General features: G+C 35.7%; 1 protein-coding gene across 3 annotated transcripts in view; it reads right to left on the reverse strand.

The window, feature by feature from the left end:
* Positions 1-20,422, reverse strand: part of LOC150084657 (serine/threonine-protein kinase VRK1-like) — a 266,463-nt gene that overhangs the window by 45,550 nt on the left and 200,491 nt on the right. For all 3 annotated transcript variants that reach the window (XM_090375391.1, XM_090375389.1, XM_090375390.1), the window contains 2 exons: positions 11,382-11,440; positions 9,072-9,253 (listed from right to left, as the gene is read on the reverse strand). In XM_090375391.1, the coding sequence (XP_090231517.1) occupies positions 9,072-9,253; positions 11,382-11,440 (241 nt within the window). The remainder of the gene's footprint in view (positions 1-9,071; positions 9,254-11,381; positions 11,441-20,422) is intronic.

The raw sequence follows: 20,422 nt of genomic DNA on the forward strand, positions 1-20,422 counted from the left end.
TACTTTCAGGGTCGAAATGGTTTATCCAACTTTCATCTTGAGTGATTAGATGAGAGAAAAAGTCTTCCTCATTTTTTTGGCACAAAGCTAACAACTCGTGATTTCTGTTGTCGATCAGTCTTCTGGAAACCAGTCCACAATCTGGGAATCCATTTTGCATTCAATTTCCGTAAATGGAATTGGTCTTGAAGGACTGTTTCAACAGAGCCCATACTAATCTTCACCTCCTGGCACAATTCGCGGAGAGATATCTGGTGATCTTCCATGATTAACCGACTCCACTTTTCTGATTGTGCTGTCATCAATGGCTGAATGGGGACGACCTGGAATGGGCTCAAATTCTACCGATGTCCAACCACACCTAAACTGTCTATGCTAGTGTTTCCCAATGCCATAGGATGGGGCTTCATTCTTATATACAGCAGTCATCTCCTTGTGGATTTCTTTAGGAGATTTCCCCTTCAAGAACAGATACTGGATTACAGCTCTGGCTTCGACTTTGTCCATGATGCTACTTCGTCACATCATATATTACTGACTTGCAAGGGCTGAAATTTTACACCTTTAATAATACAGAGATATGTATGATGCTACACACAAAATATCACGACTCTGTGCTATGTGGAAGTAGGTGAGGGCAATTCTTTATTGAACCACCCTCATATATTGGGATTATGGAATCCTCATCTCTACTAGCAATTGTCTGATAAATTATTGATAGGACACCATTGGCCTTCCTTACAACCTGTCTAAGGCGCCTCTGTAGCCAGGTGGGAAGGAGCAGCAGTGCGTAGCACACGCTTCTTGATTAGACCGGGGTTAGAGCCCATCACCACCAAATACGGAGGATGCGAAAGGTCAGGGAATGACCACCGCATTTCCTGTAGCAATATGGCCTTAGTTGCTAATGCTCCTAAAAAAAAAAATCAAACAACCTGTCTACAATTCTCGGAGAACATAATGTCTGACCATATTGTAACACCCAAGCCCCTTTCCTCCACTACTAGCTCTGGTTCAACTCCACCCAGTGCATAAGTTATTTTGGGGTTATTGTTACCCAGGTGCAATACCTTACACCTGGGGAACAGTAACCTCAAATTGCAGGATTAAAGCATAGCTGCCAATTTTCTGACCATCCCTAACTCAATCACTCTGAAGAAGCCCTGCTTGGAGGTGATCATTAACTACTCTACCAATTTTGACATCGCACCCTCTATCCCTTCATCAATGTAATTTATGAAAATCAAAAACAACCTAATATTGATCCTTGGGGTGATCTTGTCAAAATAGCTAACCAGAATAGTTAAATGTGATTTTCCCTTTTCAAAACCATGCTGAGTATCCTTCAGAATTCCATTTCTATCTAAATGATGCTGAATTACACTCTTGATCACTGCCTCCATGATTTTCCCTACTACTGAAGTTAGACTGACTGGTTGGTAATTTCCCACTTCACTCTCAGAAACGCCCTTATGTACTGGAGATACAGTGACACTTTTCCAATCCAATGGAATCACTCCGGAGTTCAGTGATGCTCTCATAATTAGCCTCAATGGGTCAATGCACTCATTTAAGATTACAGGGTATATGCCATCAACCCCAGGAGCTTTACTGGCTTGTAGGCTAGAAAGTTTTTTCATTAAATAATCACGTAAAATTTCAATATCATTAATTACATATTTTTCAGCTTCACTCCCATAATTTCTCTTTGACATAAAGGTTTTTTCTTCTGTAAATATAGATGTAAAGTAACTGTTGAGTTCATCTGGAACATCAGCTAGGGTATCTAATACTATCCCACATCCATTACATAACAGTCCGATCCGGTTTGTCTTTCTCTTCTTCTTTGCATTTATATATGTGAAGAATTTCTTATCCCTACTCTTTGCTTTCTTTGCAAGCGATTTCTCATAATCTGCCTTTGCCAGCCTAACCTTTTCTGTGGCACTATTACAGATCATTTTGTAGCTGTTATAGGCTTTAGTATGTTTTATTGCTCTGTTACTTTTCCAAGCTGCTCAAGTAATCTGGCAACTTTTGCTGCTCAAGTAATCTGGCAACTTCATTATTCATTTAACTTGGAATCCTCCTTGTGGAGCATTTTTTTAATCATATATATACATTCAAGGCTTCTGCAATTAATGTTTTAAAGGTAGTAGTAGTAGTGGCATGTGATGCAAGAAAGCAAGTGTATGAGCTTATGCAGCATCAGACAAAAAAAAAAAAAAAAAAATCACGCCATTCCCTCCGAATGCCTGTCCAGTTCCTCCTTAAATTTATTTAACCAATCAACTTCCACAATGACAGATGGAAGTTTGTTCCAGCAATTAACCACCCGCTGGCTAAAGGCAAATCTCCGCATATCTATTCTACATCTGTCTTTCCTTAATTTGAATTTATGCCCCCTTAGGTTCGTAATCTGAACAAGTGGAAGGATCCCATCAGAATTCAGCATGCTCAATCCATTCAAGGCCTTATACACCTCAATCAGATCACTGCGCAGGTGCCTAGTCTCCAGCCACTGCAATTTGCAGATTTTAAGCCTCTCTTGGTAAGAGGATCCCTTCATTCCCCTCATCAATCTTGTTGCCCTTCTCTGTACACGCTCAAGTAAATCTACATCCTTCCTAAAATGAGACCTCCAGCCCTGTACGCAGTACTCAAGGCGTGGCCTGACCACTGCCTTATACAGAGGGACAATCACCTCCTTTTCCCTGCCCTGGCATGAGGTTTTGTCATAATTCAATTGTATTCACTCTGTGCAATAAGTACCCAGTTAATAGAGGCCATGTAGCACCTTAAGGCATAGTAATTTCCTTTTCTGAAATTATAACCCATTCCTTTGCCTTCCCTATTATGTCACGTTCATGGATAATGATCAGGTCTAGAATATTTTTTTACCCTAGAACTTTCCCTGACAAGCTGGTACAAATAAAAATCATCTAGTTGATTTAAAATTTTTTTGTCCCCTAAGTGGAGTTTCCTTCCCATTTGCTCCAATCAATTAGAAGCAAATTAAACTTACCCATAATAAGACATTCACGCTTACCTGCCCATTCAATTTGCATGTAGAGCACACTCCCACTCTCAATATACCATTGCTTGCAACTATCTCATGCCATACAGATTCTATACTAGTATGTGAAACATCTGAACCCGGGGAAAGCTTTTGTCATGTTCAGGCTGCTTTTGATAAAAAGCATGACCCCACAACCCCTTCTATCTGCCCTATCTTTCCTAAATACATTGTATACATACTACTGAAACTCATCATCCCCTATTTTTTGGTGGCACCATCTTTCTCCCTACTATCAAAGGTTAGTATTAAAAACAAAGGTTAGTATCATGGACCCATCTGGCAAGAAACAGGAGTTGTCTTGGAATGAAGAAGCTCTCCAAGGAGAACTGAAACCCAATGCTTACCTCAGTAGGAAATTAAATGAGAAATCATATTCCACCCAAAAAGGTGCTTGTTATTATGTATCCACTTAGGCAATTAAGACGTTTGACTAATCATTATTATTATCTTCTTAATTGCCTTGTGCATTATGAAAATGAACAACATAATAAAAGAATCTTGAACTGGTTTGTAGAATTGCACAAATTTGAATTAGATACTTCTAATTCAAATTTGTGCAGACCATCCAATTATGGGGGAAACTATTATTGGGGAACACAATGAAGATATATCCAGTATAAGGGAAGTCATCAAAATTTAAAACAAAAAAGAAAATTGGAGAATTCGGAATTTACATCTCATTATAGTGCAGATTCACAGCAGAACTATATAATGGTGCAAGAAGCAGAGGAATACACCACTGCATCTTATTGTTTCCTGCTGATTTATTCACTCCTGAACAAACGGGTGAGCTAATGAAAACTGACACTCAAGCAGAAGCAGAAAGGATTGATAGACTGTCAAAACTTGTTTGTTTCTTGATACTGCTAGAAAATGTAGAAATTCAAAATCAAAATTTAATATTTTGAATTACTGATGATACTATTTATTATAAGCTAAAGAAAGATATTTTTTTTTTTGTTAAGCTACTGTTACCCTGATTTCAACACAAACATGATTTTTCTTTTTCTTTTTTTGAATGCATGTTTAAATTTTGTTGCAAAATGTTTTACTCAGTAAACAATCACACTAACATAATCACATTGTAAGCATGTAACATAAGATTTGCATAGTGCTACTGTACACCAGTTGTGAATTGTATTTTTTTTTAATGATAAAAAAAGTCCACTTATGGAGTAACCTCTCATGAAAAACTGTTGAATGATTTGCCAAAATCCAAGCAAACACAGAAACTATTTCCTACATCCAGCTCATGAGTGACATTCTCAAACTAGCTTACCAGGTTAAATATCATTTTCTCTTTACAAAACCATGCTGTTTCCTTCAGAATTCCATATCTATCCAAATTTTCTTATACTGCATTCTTGATCACTGATTCCATGATTTTCCTTACTGTTGAAGTCAGACTAACTAGTTGATAGTTACCCACTTTTATGCATTGATGAAACCCTGGCACTTCTCCAATCCAAGGTAATTTCTCCCCCCCACAATTTTTTTTTTAAATGAAAACCCCAAACACGAGACATATTAGAACATATAGTACTTAGTACCGTGCTTGATTTGGAGGTTGAAAAGCTGAAAGAAGATATTTGTTGACATTAGATTTGAACTTCTGTAGACTAATTTTCAGAAATAGGAATGAAGGAAGGTTGTTTCAGAAAACGGCAGTTGAACGAATAAACCAGGAAGATTAAAAGTTGGTTCTGAGTTTGAAGTTGGACAGTAAATTAATGGTGGCTGGCGGTGGCAGGTGTTTGGACTGTTTTGAAAGAGAGAGAGTGGGAATTATAGAAGCCAATTCAGAAGAACAGTGCCCATGGAAGTATCTGTATTAAGATTACCAGGAGTACTTTTGGTGTAAAGAAATCTTCCATTAAATTATAATACTCTTGTATATTTATACCAATTGTGTGTTATGCGGCTGGGGCCTGGGGATACAGAATCGGTAACTCCCTTGTTCAAAAATATCTTACCCCTTCGAACTGTCTCTACAGCTGCTCTCCAGGTCCTCAGTCATCGACTGCCAATCCAATATGAAGTAATGTTACACTATCTTTTATATTGTAGAAGAAAAAAATGTTCCTGCGATTGTAAAAGGTATAACATATAATACTGACTTGCAAGAAAATGTAGACATTAAAAGAATGAGAAATGAATGTTGTAGAGCATGGCAAAATACCCGGTCCACCTCTACTTTAGGTAGGGAGACCTTTAAGTTTTTTCCCGAGGTTGTTGATTACGACAAGAAAATGGACTGGTTCAATGCTGGTTTATACGTTATGTTTTTATATACCGGTCATGGCAGTCTTAACTTTAAATTGTTCTCACTAGGATTAAGTAACATTCCTCTCTGTAGTTGTGGTGCTCAAGAAACTGTTGAGCATCTCGTCTTTCATTGTCCTCTGTACGATGATTTAAGACTAGACTTTCAACTTCTCACAAATGTATTTGACTGCTCCGAACTGCCGAAATTGGTTAACTGTTCTGAATATTATACCGCCTTCTCCACCTATGCAGAGAAATTGTTTAAACGGAGAAAAAGAATTCTTGCTCCTGAGGTTCAGTAAAATGCTAAACTGTTTCTTTGGATTACTCTTACCTGATGTATTGATCAGTCTGCTGGACTCCGAAGCCCAGCATTTCACTGTATCATCACTGTATATAGTCTTTTTATGTACCATCATTGTATATAGTCTTTTATGTACCATCATTGTATATAGTCTTTTATGTACCATCACTGTAAATAGTCTTTTCATGTATAATTAATCATTGTACTTTTCATGTATAATTAATCAATGTACTTTTCATGTATAATTAATCATTGTAAACTGTACACAATGTATAGATTACTTTCAGCGGCGAATAGGGGAAACCCTGGAGCCCGCCAAAATAATAAAATACTTTGAATACTTGTAGAAAAGGCATGCAGCAGAAACAGTGCATCCACGAGACAGCGAGTGTAGAGACTCTGTTAGAGATGAGTCAGGCTTCTAGATTCCATAGGCCCTCTTCTGAACGGAATCTAGAAGCCTGAAAGAGGTTTTGGAGGCACCACCCCAGATGTGGGAACAATATTCCATGGTAGGGCAGATTTGCGATTTGTACAGAGTGAAAAGCTGTTTGGAAGAAAAGTAATGCCGAGAGCAAAAGAGAAAACCAAGTTTTTTTGATGTAGAGGAAGCAATATTTGTAATGCGTTTGTGCCAAGAGAGGTTACAACTCGGCAATCCCCAAAAGAGATATATCATCTTGCCTAGAAATCAGTGTCACCAAAGATAAGCACAGGAACAGAAGAATTTTTTTTGCAAGATATAAAACAAAACTGAGTTTTAGAAGGATTGAAATCAAATAAATTGCCTTTGCCCTACTGGAGATCGACATTTAAGGAATTGGTAGCGGATATTTGAGAAGTTAAAGCTGATTGAACAGAGCAAGGTTTCTCAAACTGGAAAGTGGAATGCAATTTGATATCATCGGCAAAATATGGATAACATTTCCAGTTAATGGAAGGTCATTAATATACTAGAGGAAAAGAGTGGGGGAAAAGAACTGAACCTTGGGGACACCAGCATTAGTGGAAAAGTTAGAAGACAGAGAGCCATCTACCATCAACCTCAGTGAGCAATCAGAGAGAAAACTGGATAACCAATTAAAAAACACAGTTGGCAAACCATAAGATGGAAGCTTGTTTGGAAGACGTTTATGCCAAACTCGATCGAAAGCCTTTGAGATGTCAAGAGCAACTGCTTGTGTTTCACCGAACTTTTCCATCGAATTTGTCCATAAATGGGTAACATAAGCCAGAATATCACCAGTGAATTGACATTGACGGAATCCATACTGGCGATCGTTGATCAGACAGAAGGTTTATAGGTAGTTTAAGAGTTGGCAGTTAACTGATTTCTCCATTACTTTAGAAAGAGTAGAAGTAATTGCAATGGGACGATAATTGGATGGTAGGGATTTGTCACCCTTTTTAGGAACTGGTTGGATATGAGCAAATTTCCAAGTAGAAGGAAAAAGACCCCCGGAACAAGAAAGTGAAAAATGGCAACAAAGAACAGGAGTAAGTTCAGGAGCACAGGTTTTGAGAACAAGTGGAGAAATACCATCAGGACCTGTAGCTTTCTGAGCATCAAGTTTTGTCAAAATCCTTCTGACTTCCTTTTGAAGGAAGACCACAGGAGGCATTGAATGGAGTGTGTTGGGAGGTGTTTTAACAAGATCATTAATACATGAGTTGGAAGAAAAATGGGATGCTAGCAGGTCAGCTTTATTCTTGGCTGAAGTGACAACAGAACCATCTGGTTTTGACAGAGGTGGGAGCAGAGTTGGGCAAAAGTTGCAGCCAACAACTTTGGCAAGAGACCAGAATGCGCGGCTACCATTAGGGCAAGAAGCAAGTTTTCTGCTTTTAGCCTGTTCAAAATCTAGTTTGGACTGATTAATATCTGCTTTACAATTGTTGTGAGCTTTGGTGTAGGCAGAAAATGAAACTGAAGAATTGGAAACAAGTCAATTACGATATGCAACAATCTTCTCTTGAACAGCCTTAGCACATTTATTGGAAAAACCAAGGTTTAGATAAAGGATGAGATTTTAAAGTGGAGTGTGGAATAAAGGATTCCATTCCTAGAAGAATAATTTCACTGGCACGATCTGAGCAAAAGCTGACATCGGAAGTTTTGAAACAGTAATCTGACCAAGGAAAAGAAGAAAAGAAATCTCGCAGGTCATCCCATTTTGCATCCTTGTAATGCCAAACATGAGGTTGGGATTAGCAATGAGATAAAGGTTCCATTGGAGAAGAGACAATCACCAAGTTGTGATGTGTCTAAAGGACCATTCACTTCAACCGTGTGCTTAGAAGGGTTGTTTGAGAGAAAAAGATCAAGTGTGTTGGCTGTATGGTAAGGATTGTCTGGTATTCTTGTCCCACCATTGTGTAGGTGCAAGCAGAAGATTTGGCTGTCACAGACCGCCCGGACTTCGCCGAAACTGGGTCCACTTGACTTGAGTGTCACCCGAGTGCAGCTCCATCAGTTCCCTCAGCGTTTTAGACTCCCAGGTAGCAAATACAGCTTGTTTGGCATATCTGAGAGAATGTCTGTGACAACCTCAAGGACCAATTAACCTTAATGGTTCAATGCACTCTTTTTCTGCCATCCTTCAAAATTACTGGACATATGCTGTCAACTCCAAGAGCCTTATTTTCCTTTAGGCCTGAAAATTTTTCCATCACCAATTCCATGCTTTCCAGCTTTACTTGTACAGTTTCCTCTTGCTATTAAGGACTTAGTTTAAAAGAGTAAAAGTTGTCTTTATTTCTTTGAACAGTTTGCATCATAAAAATGTCATTTGACCTGAAAGCTTTGCTATTTTTAAGAGCAAAAGAGTTTTTCAAAAGAATTAAGTCGGAACAATCAAGAATCTGTATGTAAAAGGGGAATCTCAAGTTTAAAATGGACCTCATAGTGCAGGAACTTTGCATACTTTGGACAACATATCTTCAGCTGAGCTACCAGTGTAGCGGCAATGGGTCATACATTTCTTGTGGAAATGCACAACCCATTCAATCTCAGAGTGTATATTTTGCCTCTGTTCGCATGGCCAAAAAAGGAGGAGTATTTATGCCACCTTCTCTGCTGATGATGTGACTTGAAAAAGAAAAGGTTAATGGCTGGGGCATGACTAAGCTAGTCTTTTCTGTTTACTTTATATTTCACAAAGTCTAAACTCAAATAAAAGAACTGAATATATGGAACATGGTATTATCCTTGAAAATTAATTTGCAATTACTAAATAACATTACCATTTCATCTCCATTTTCCTGAAATCGCATTTTCTGTTTAATCCCAGGGATGTGATACAGGGACCCAAATACTGCAAAATTCTAAAAACCAGCAACCTTCATACCCTAAGCTTGTCCCCATACCTCTATACATACAACATTTAAATATTTAAGCAATTTTAATTAATAATTATTACATACCTTACTAGGTAAAGAGCTTTTCAAACGTGAGGAACTTCCTTGGTTAGTGTATACAAGTTTACCATCATCTCTGTAGCCAGCTTCTTTCAGTGATGATTTTAAAATGTTTCTAATCTTGTTATAGTCTGGTTCTTCATCAAACCCCAATTCACTAACAAACTTCAGATAGCGAGATATACCCACTACAACATAAAATAAATAATTAAGTGGAAAAATGGGTGAGCAAAGCCATTCTATAATACTATATAACAAATTTACTGTTTATGTTTGTTATTTGGTTTTTAGGAGCATTAGCAACTAAGGCCATACTGCTCCGCGATATGCGGCGGTCATTCCCTTACCTTTCCGCATCCTCCGTATTTGGTGGTGACGGGCTTGAACCCCGGTCTAATCAAGAAGCGCGTGCTACATACTGCTGCTCCTTCCCACCTGGCTACGGAGGCACCTTTACTGTTTATGTGTATTTCTTGGTGTTTCTTTATGAATTTAGGTATGCTGACTCTGAATATGACCTTAATTTTTTTGTAGCATCAATGGTTTGCCCAGAAATGAGAGAAAAGTAAATATGTAATAATACTATATCAGATTTAAGAACAAAGTTATACTTCGCTACAGAATAGAGAACAAAAAAAAAAAAAAAAAAAGATAGAAACCCTCCACAGGTTAATCAAAAAAATTCTTAAAATGTACACTTGAATATCTGTCTTTTATAATGTCCTCCAGAACATTACCCAAATTTGGCTTATTAAAAATATAAAATAAAATAATAAAACCAATAGGAGTGCAATAATGGAGCTTGATTGACATTGCATCCAAGACAAAACAACTGCCAGACATTTCACTCAGCACCAGTCATTTTTCTTCCAGTTCTTGTAAACTGGAAGAAAAAATAACCAACTTAAACTTAACTTGTGTAGAAAAGATATGCTACCTTTCACTTTTACATTACAATTTTGAAACACTGTATATGCTTGAAGGTGCCAATCTTAAGGATCCAGTGCTCTAACAATTTGTTTGACCAAATATGGAGTGAGAAGTAAAACTTCATTCCTTAGAAAGAAAGGGACTGTAACTCAATTCTAGTAGATAATTCTCTTCTGTGTTGTTGATCCATTACCCCGCTATCCCAGAAGCAGAGAAAACAAGGAACTTAACGAAACTACTTCACAAACACAAAAGGAACCTCAGAAACTCAAAGTCCCCACATACACCCACTTAAACTGGTCATACTTTATCTTCTCTAGTGCATGCTTCACATTTACATAGTCTTCTTTAATAAAAACAGAGTGCACAAACAGGAATCAAGTGTATTTCCACTGTGAAAAAACACAGCTTTCAAACCTTTACTTGAACTGTCTACGAAAAGACACAACCCTTCTGGATTGTTACTAATATCAATTGCTTCATAAAGACCAGTAAAATAAAAACAATGCACACAGATTCTATAACAAAGTAAAAATGTCCATAAGTGAAAACCTTTTTTGTGTGGTAGAATCCACTTTTAAGTGAGATGTAAGGACATTTGGACTGGTTTGGTTAAATCTAAGTCCCTCATCCAATTCCTGGGTTTGGTTAAACTCAAGTCATACAATTCTTGCTGATTAGGGAAATATGACACTTTTCTTGAACAAGCTTCTGAGGGGTAATCCCAATTATCCTGATCATAAGATTTATCATCCAATTCTAAAGACTCTTCTCTGAAAGGTGGATTGGAAATTGGCATGTCTTTACTGTGTGGCATCAGAACAACAGAGGACGGTATATGCTTGGATACACTATAGCTTTTTGATCTGCAGAATTTTTAAACTTTTATATATCCACCATACAAAAGTAGCAACTGTCATGGTGGTTTCTGGGCTCTTTTAAAATTCAAGGTATAGCAAAATGTATAACTTATGACCAACACAGAAACCATCCCACTAATGATGACCTGCAAATACCATAGCAGAAAGTAGTTGTCTGCAACTTGTTCCAATCAGCCGTAAGCTTCATGTGGACTACAAATCTCAGTGTAGTCCTGCTTTGGAATAATATCCATGAAGATAGCAAAACAAGTCAAGAGATTTACATCTTTTGGTAGCCATGCAAAATGTTATGAGTAACACAGGCTCTTATATATCACAGTGTTGGTCAGTTATATAAATATAAACAACAAAAACATAAAACCTTTAATCTCTGTCAAAATCATGATACTAGAGAAAATCCAATGATCCTGTTGGATTCAGCATTTAAAGTATATACACAAAATTTTTTTTTTTTTTTTTTTTTGCTACACAGCATTATTACTAGATTCTATAAAACCTCACTTACCTGGAAACTGTTTTGAAGGAAAACATTTTCCCATTAAAAGTGCAATATTTGACATATACCTGCATAAAAAAATAAAAAAAATTAAATTTTATATATGTTAACTTTGGGTACACATTCTGGATTAACTACTGTTAAGATAAAATTTCAGTTTTTTTTTTTTTATCATAAAAAAAACTAAATATCATGTGAATTACCATAATATTTGTCATGTTCCAATACACTGGCTATCAGACAGTTTATCATTTATCCATTGATAAGTTTGGCAAATACTTTCCTTCAAGATCATTACCACTTGAATTATAAACATGACCAACTTAGAACTTTGGGGTTTAAAGTGATTCCAATAGAATTTTCTAGCTCAGGATACAATGAAAGGTGTCTTTATATTTTGATATGCTATTTTGAAACAAGATGGTCAAAACTCAAATTATATGGGTCACTACCCGTTAGGAACTCCGGTGTGTTTACAAGACAATCCAAATCAAATTGAATTGAATCATGTACGATAAAGCAGTAAAAGCAAATACAGTAAACCCCCGCTATTCGCGGTCGCTGATTTAATATAAAATGAAACCTAAAAAATGAGAATTTTAAAGCGCCATGAACATTTTCCACCATAAAAAAACACGGGCATGGCTAGAATTATCTTTCCTGGTCAAAACAGTGCTCAGTGGGTGGGGGGAGAGGGGTGACAAAATCGCGAGCGTGGATGTTTCACACTAATCCTTGTTCAGTATGTGTTATGCGCTTGCCATGGAAGTTTGCTTGTTGTTTGTTATTTGGTTTTTAGGAGCATTAGCAACTAAGGCCATATTGCTCCGGGGATATGCGGTGGTCATTCCCTGACTTTCCGCATCCTCCGTATCTGGTGGTCACAGGCCCGAACCCCGGTCTAACCAAGAAGCATGTGCTATGCACTGACTTTCTTCCATTAACACACTCGAAAAACAGACTTTTTCGAGTGTGTTAATGGAAGAAAGTGACTTTATTGTGGACAAGTTCTTTCTAACCTGTACAAAAATATGGCTACGAATAACAAGGGAAATGTGAAGAGATCAAAGAAGATGACATCAGCGAATAAAATTGAGTTATTAGACAAAATTTCTAATGGTGAAAGTGTCTCCTCAGTGGCAAAACATTATAAAATCAATGAGTCAACGGTACGATCAATCAAGAAATCAGAAGAAAAAATCCGCCGTAGTGTCCGTGAAAATGCGCTAATTGCTTCAAAAATTTGCTCTATAACTCGTGATGTAAATTAGAAAAAAATGGAAAAAGCTTTAAATCTGTGGACGAACTCAAAATAAAATTCCGTTAAGTTCACTCATCATTCTTGCAAAAGCAAAACTCCTTTATCAACACTTTAGTGAAACAGGTGATAACACTGATGGGATAAGTTGTTTAGCTAGCAAAGGTGCTGGTTTAAAAGATTTGTTTGAAATTTCTAATAAATATTACATTTAATATTAAATTGTTTCTTATTTTCATTTCGATGCCATATGCTTGCATTTCACTATGTACTGTCATATTATGAACTGTCATAGTCATATTATGTACTGTCATAGTCATATTATGAAGGTACATATAATACATACATAGACAAAATTTTAGACTAGTTTTTCTTATATATTTCATACTTTGCAACGGAACTCCTTTATTACTATGGGAGCCATAACTCAGTATTCGCGGCATTTCTCAGGAACAATTTGGCAATTTGCACTGTGGGGTGGGGAAATCTGCACTGCAATGTCACTCTAGCTCAAGGAGGTGATGTTATTTTCGTTAACAGTTTGTTGAGCTTTGTAATTTTTGTCCTTTATAAGATGCAACAAATAAAGTTATTTGATATAAACGTGATGAAGTTTATACCAAAGGAGTGACTGAGTATTAAAATTTTTTGAAGTATTGAAAGAACCACATGTCCAATTAAAAATGACGTCAATACTTCAAAGAAAAGCTGCAAATTTTTATGTAGTTTCTGAATCAAAATTAAATGACGTGTACTTTCACATCACAATATAGATGAGTTATGTGCATCACAATGATCAAATTGCTGATTTACACACAAAATTTTTTTTGCATTAGCAGAGGCATTTGATGCAAGAAAGCAAGCTTATGCAGCATCAGCCAAAAAAAAAAAAAACTACTTCCACTTCACCCCTCTGTTCGTTCAAAATACCTGTCCAGCTGAGCCTTAAACTTATTTAGGCTATCAACTTCCACGACAAGGGATGGAAGTCTGTTCCACCAACCAACCACCCGCTGGCTAAAGGCAAATTTCCGCATGTCTATCCTACATCTGTCTTTCCTCAATTTGAATTTATACCCTCTCAGGTGATTATTCTGAGCGAGAGGAAGAATCCCATCAGCATTGAGCATGCTCAACCATTCAAGGCTTTATACACCTCTATCAGATCACCTCGCTGGTGCCTAGTCTCCAGACACTGTAATTTGCAAAACTTAAGCCTTTCTTCGTAAGAGCACCCCTTTGTTCCATTCACTAATCTTGTTGCCCTTCTCTGTACTCGTTCCAGCAGCTCTACATCCTTCTTGAAATGAGGCCTCCAGACCTGTATACAGTACTCTAGGTATGGCCTGACCATTGCCTTATACAAGGGAATAATCACCTCCTTATCCCTGCTAGAAAAATTCCTATATATCATTGATAAGACACCATGAGCTACTCTTGCAGCCCGTCTGCACTGCTCAGAGAACTTCATATCTGCCTGCACAACCACCCCCAGGTCCCTTTCATTCTCTACCACTGTCAGTGTAGTACCACAGAGTTGATACGTTGCTCTGGGGTTGCTGTTTCCCATGTGTAGTACTTTACATTTGTCAAGTACTACACATGGGAAACATCTGGTGGAACAGACTTCCATCCCTTGTCGTGGAAGTTGATAGCCTAAATAAGTTTAAGGCTCAGCTGGACAGGTATTTTGAACGAACAGAGGGGTGAAGTGGAAGTGGTTTTTTTTTTTTTTTTCCCCTTAAATGCTTGAAAAACATTTAATTGATAAGTCATTTAAAGATGAAATATTTGATATGAATAAAATAACTGTGATCTTATTAGAAAAGGTGGGCTAAAATATTTAATAAATTAATTTATGGAATCAAAGAATTCTGCATGTGCTATTGTACAGAAAGGATGTTATTGAAAAGTACACCAGTCTGAGGAAATATAAAATGTGTAAAAATATTATTAATGTGGAATTTCAAATGGGGAGGGGGGACCTAATTATTTATACAATTTTCTTTGCTTAAAACTTTCATTTTAAGAGTTTAAAGAGAGGAATGATGACTTGCTTAACAGATCTTGTTACAATCAGTGGCAATTGTTATATCAAAAATTTCGATTTCAAGACCAGAAAAATTAGGGCTTTTTATTTACTATTCTATATATGTAATGAAAATGTTAGAATATTTTCAGAATAAATATTCTGTGGTCAGACGAATGAAACTGTCCAAATATAAAAACCATTAATCCATTATTCTATATAAATTTAAATTAAATTTAGCATGTAAATATTTTTTATAAGCTTTTCAGAAGTGATCAAAATATGATTAGGACAGGAAAAAGTTCAATAAAATATGACTGAGTAAACCTTTTAGCTTTGGATTTATTCTATTGCATTAATTATTCCTCAAATATACAGTGGACCCTCACTTTACGATATTAATCCATTCCAGAGACACCATATTATGAAAATATTGCAATGTGAACCGAATAACATTGTTTTTGGTAATTCATTCCAAGACTTTGGAATTTTTCACTATATAACTAAGCTATTTATCTCTCTAAATATTTTTATAATGGAAATTGTACATATTGATTAAAACTAATATATTAATTAAAGCACAACACAAAGAAAGAACTTTAAACTAAAGGATGCAAAAACAGAACACGTGGCCAATATGTTTACAATGGCTGCTATTGGTTGAGAGGAAGGACCACATGGTCCAGTCGGAGACATTGGTAAGCCAAGCCCTCTTAACATGGTCACTGGTTAGTAGAATCACCGCCTTTACTAGAATAAAATTTCAGAAAACCAATTCAAATCATTAAAATGCACTACACTTTCATTGTTATCATATGTTCAGTTATAAGAATCAAATTTGAATGCTTTTGTGATATTTTTCTAAAGCACATTTTGGGAGGTTACTACCATAAAACAATAAAAATAATTTGCAGTTTTCGGTTTATTGGGATTTTCTGTTAGTGCAATCTATTATAAACAGGTAGTAAACTCAATCTTATTGCATTCGCGATAATATCTATATCTGGAATTCTGTGGTTTTTTACATTATTATAGTGAAACGTGTTTCCCCTTCCTCTTCAATCATATAAAAAACAAATAAATTTTCAGAATCTTCTCTTCATTCCTAATTTTTAAACTACATAAACTTGTTACTCCGTATCCCACTTGCACATATCGTGTTAGTTACAATTTGTGCATTGATTGCTTATCTTTTTTACTGTTTTAAATTTTACAAAAAAAAAAAAAAAAAATGTTAGTGAACAGAAATATCAATTAGTTAGCATGTACATATTACAATATTAATTAAGCTATGAATGTAAGCATAAATTTATTTTTATTTTGCTAACCTGTGGAAAATATTCTTCCGATTTTCACATATCATTTAATTGTGTAATAAAGCATAAATTTGTGCTTTATATCTTTACTTTTATAGCCTTTTTAATACTGCGACCTATGCATCATAGTCCCTTAAGGATGGGATTGGTGACAATTCAGTGATCACTGAGTGTATAACCATGTACTGCTTTTAAAAAACTTGAAAAGGCACGGATTCAATAACTTTAAGAGTTATTGAAGAGTAAATGGAAAACAGAAGTATGCGTAATAGACTATTCTTTCCTGATGGTTCCATATAAATTTTGAATTTGGTTAAGTAAATGATTTCATCATCACCACTGTGGTAAAATCATTTATTTGACACATGAAATCAAGTAGTCCCTGAGAAGCAGAATATTAGTAGAACAACTGGACAATAATTCTAAAGCATGAATTGTTAAATTTCGAAATCTAAGTACATACTGTTAAACCTAAAAAGGCATTAAAGCAGGCTCACTAATTCATTAAAGTGGGCTCATTAATGCATTAAAGGAGCGTAAAGCACTAAAAAAGATTATCTTTGCCAGTTAAAGTTAACCTCTCATCTTTTAACGAGCATTACAACATGTTCGTTTTTCGTATTTGGTCTAATGATACAGAGCATTCAATTCAGTTAAATTTTTTGATGGTCACCATATAGTTAGCACTTAAAACCTTAAAGAGACTTTTAGTGATAAGCAAAATTCATGAAACCATGAGTTTCACAACTTGTGTAATCATAAGGGAACTCCAATGTTTTCCAATGTTTATTTTGAGCAATTGACTGCATTGAATCTGTGTGCTTGATGGGAGCTTTCTTTCACTACATGCTGTTTTAATACAATCACACTGTTGTTGCAAAAGAGAGTATCTTGTTAATTATTCACCTTGCAGTGAAGGAATGATTGTATGATAAAGAAAGTTTATGGGCATGTATGATGAATATTTCATAAGGGAGAAGCTTTAAGAAGTAATTTTCTTAACATGTAATCAAACTAATGATAAATTTTAAAGTTTGTGCAACACAATGATAACAGAATTAATACATAGAGTATACACAAAAGCATTTACTCATGGTAACTGAAAGTCTAATGATCACCAAACAATGAAAGTATAGAAAAGAAGTGAATTGCCAAATGAATTTAAGTGTTAAGTTAAATTTATAAAGACCAAGTGTTGCTATCCAAGTAGAGAGTGGGAAAGAAAAAGATGGGGGGGGGGGATGCTGGATTTTGGTGTTCTATTCATTCTTAGAGAGAGAGAGAGAGAGAGAGAGAGAGAGAGAGAGAGAGAGAGAGAGAGAGAGAGAGAGAGAGAGAGAACTCTAACAGATGACTTTTAAGAGTACTGTTATTGAATAAAAGAGCACTTTTAGTGCATATGTGAATTTTTATTAATATAAAATTCATGTATTCACTTTGAAAGCTTGCAATTCCAAAGCCTACTTAAATTTAGTCTGACCAATCCTTGATTATTACATTCTTTCAGGTCTAAATCTTTGAACGTAGCAAACAATATCTTTTGATACAATAAGAATCCATTTAAGAAACTTAAATTCCCAGTTCTTAAGATGGAACATGGAGCTAATACTCAACTGCCAACTTTCAAAGAACTGGATATTAAGTATTTGTAGGCAGGGGGAAAAAGGAGATTTTCTGTAAAGAGTGGGAGGTTTTTTTAAGTCTGCACTGTGCTAGAAATTAGATTTCAATGGGAAAACACTCATTTTATATTAAAATACAGCCACAGGATTGTTCATACACTTTGGGTGTTTGGATTGTCTGTTTAACATCAACTGATTATGGCTAGTTCAAGAAAGATACTGTAGCAGACTTTGGACATCTTCCAAAATGTTGAGTCTGTGTTTTCTTTTTAACAGTGGCACTGCTGTTCAGACTCTGGGCCATCAAGAGCAGTTCCAAAAGTGCTTTACTTTTGGAACTTTTGGTAATAACAAATCTGAAAGTTCACCTGGTTGAATATTTTCTGACATTCAGCACTGCTATGAGGAATTACTAAAGTGACAAGATTGATCTAGGATAGCTTATTATATTTCATGCTTCCTCGTGCACTTAGCATTAGAATTAGCAGAGGCATATGATTCAAGAAAGCAAGCTTATATAGCATCAGCAAAAAAAAAAAAAAAAAAAAAAAATTCATGAATCCATTTGTCTTTCTAAAAGTTTATACAGTTCTCTTTCTTCCTTGAATTTATTTAGGCTATCAACTACCCGCTGGCTAAAGGCAAATTTCCGCACATCTATTCTACAACTGTTTCTGCTGTCACTTGTCAGTATCCTGACCAAGACCTACTGTACACCAATTTTTTTCATCTTTCATAGTAGTGCCCAGTAGGTACTGACACTGGAAGAATTGATATTGGTTGGTTGATTTGGTTAATGGCTCATTGATATTGAAAAAAATCTACTCCAGTTTCAATGATACTGAATGATACTGGATTTTTTTTTGCAAAATCAATTCATTTTAATTTGGTTCAAAGAACTCTTTCTTTGAATATCACTATTGGTTGACAAACTGGTTACTCAACTTCAATTACATAATGAATTAAAATTAAATAATATTTAATTTAATGCCTCTAAAAACTCAATTCTTTTATTAATCTTTATCTGTAAAAACTGAGAGAGAGAGAGAGAGAGAGAGAGAGAGAGAGAAAAAGAGAGAGCATTAACCCAAGTTTGCAATGCATTTTATTGAAAATAAAAACCTACAGAATAAAGTTTCCCGTCCTTCTTTTATAGCTAATTTTAAAATTACAGCAGACTGTTTCAGATGTTTTTAAAAATTCTAATTTCAACATAGTTTAGTTGTTTTTTTTTCTGCATAAAGAAAACTGGTGTTTTTGAAAAAAGATGGCAAAATTCTATGGGTACAAACTGTAGTACAACAGTGAGAGGGAGAGCAGGCAGCTATGCTAATACAGTAAAATCTTGTTACAACTCTGTTTATACAAAGTACTCGTTTATATGAAGCACATACTATTCCCCTTGTGAAAGGATAGGGTTTTCTATGTAAATACAGTCGTCCATTCGGGTTATTTGGGACACATCGGGACTAGTGCATTTTGGCCTGATTAAGGGGCTGCCCCAATTATCCGAAGTTTCATGTAAATAGTTAAAAATACAATGTAACCCCCCCCCCCCTTACAATTAGTTCACTGTACAATCAAATCACGTTACGACAAACTCACCATAGTAAAGTACCGTTCACTATATGATGTGTAGTAAGCGCTGCCCCAGTCATTGTGATCACATTTGTGAATTGAATTTTAATTCTATTAAACAGCGATTCTAATTAGCAAAAATAGGAGGAATATTATCCACAGGCTATAAAAGTAAAGATATATTAAGCACACATTTACTCTTCATTACCTTACCAATTAAAAAATTAAATGATATGTGAAAATTGGAAGAATATACGTGATAATCGGAATAATTAATATGTACTGTAATATGTACATACGAACTAGCTGACATTTCTGTTCACTGACATTTGTGGGTAGGGGTTAAAATTTAAAAACAGTAAAAAGACAAGTAATCAATAACAAAGAACACGGCACACACAAATTGCAATTAACACGATACGCACAAGTGTGACAAGTAAGAATGGAGTAACGAGTTACAAAGCTTTAAAAATAGGAATGAAGAGAAGATCTGAAAATTAATTTTTTTATATGACTGAAGATTTCATGGAAGTGTAAACTCATTTCACCATAATAACCCACAGAATTCCAGCTGTCGGTATTATCGTAAATTCAGTAAGATCGAGTTTATTGTCCGTTTATGATAGATTTGACTAACAGAAAAGCCCAATAAACAGGTGACTGCTAATTGTTTTTGTTTTATGGTTGTGACCTCTAGAATTTCGACCGAACCACGTGGTACTGTGGGAGACAATCATAGGGTAATTTCCAGTGCTAAGGTCTCCTGCCCCGATTAAACGGCATGCTGTCCCAATTAAGCGAACTAAACCCTGGTTATTTTCTCGATTGGTTTCTGTTTTTTAAGATTTGCTCCAAATAAACGGCTGCCCCGATTAATTGGTGGCCCAAATAACCAGAATCCACTGTATATTCGTTTATTACAAAATTTGGTTAATATGCATTACAAAGTTCGTTTTCATCCTGTGGGAAACAAATATTGTTATTTTGTATGTTTAATACAAATCTTGGCACAGTTGTCTGATTATTGTCCCTATTATTGCCTCTGGCCAGCCAGTTCCCTGCTTCCTGAAGGATGGCACTGACTTGTTAGAATTTACTTTTGTGTAAACAAAACCAGTTTACAGTAGCTACAACATAAGTGCACTCTGAAAAACATCACTGAGAAGGATGAGCTGTTAAATTAACAAAAGAATAAACACAGTTTTTCTAAGTTGTTTACATACACTCTCTCCCTCTCTGCAGGATTA

The sequence above is a fragment of the Mastigoproctus giganteus genome, chromosome 6 (genome assembly GCF_048544385.1).
Source record: "Mastigoproctus giganteus isolate SK-2022 chromosome 6, ASM4854438v1, whole genome shotgun sequence".
NCBI classification, from domain to species: domain Eukaryota; kingdom Metazoa; phylum Arthropoda; class Arachnida; order Uropygi; family Thelyphonidae; genus Mastigoproctus; species Mastigoproctus giganteus.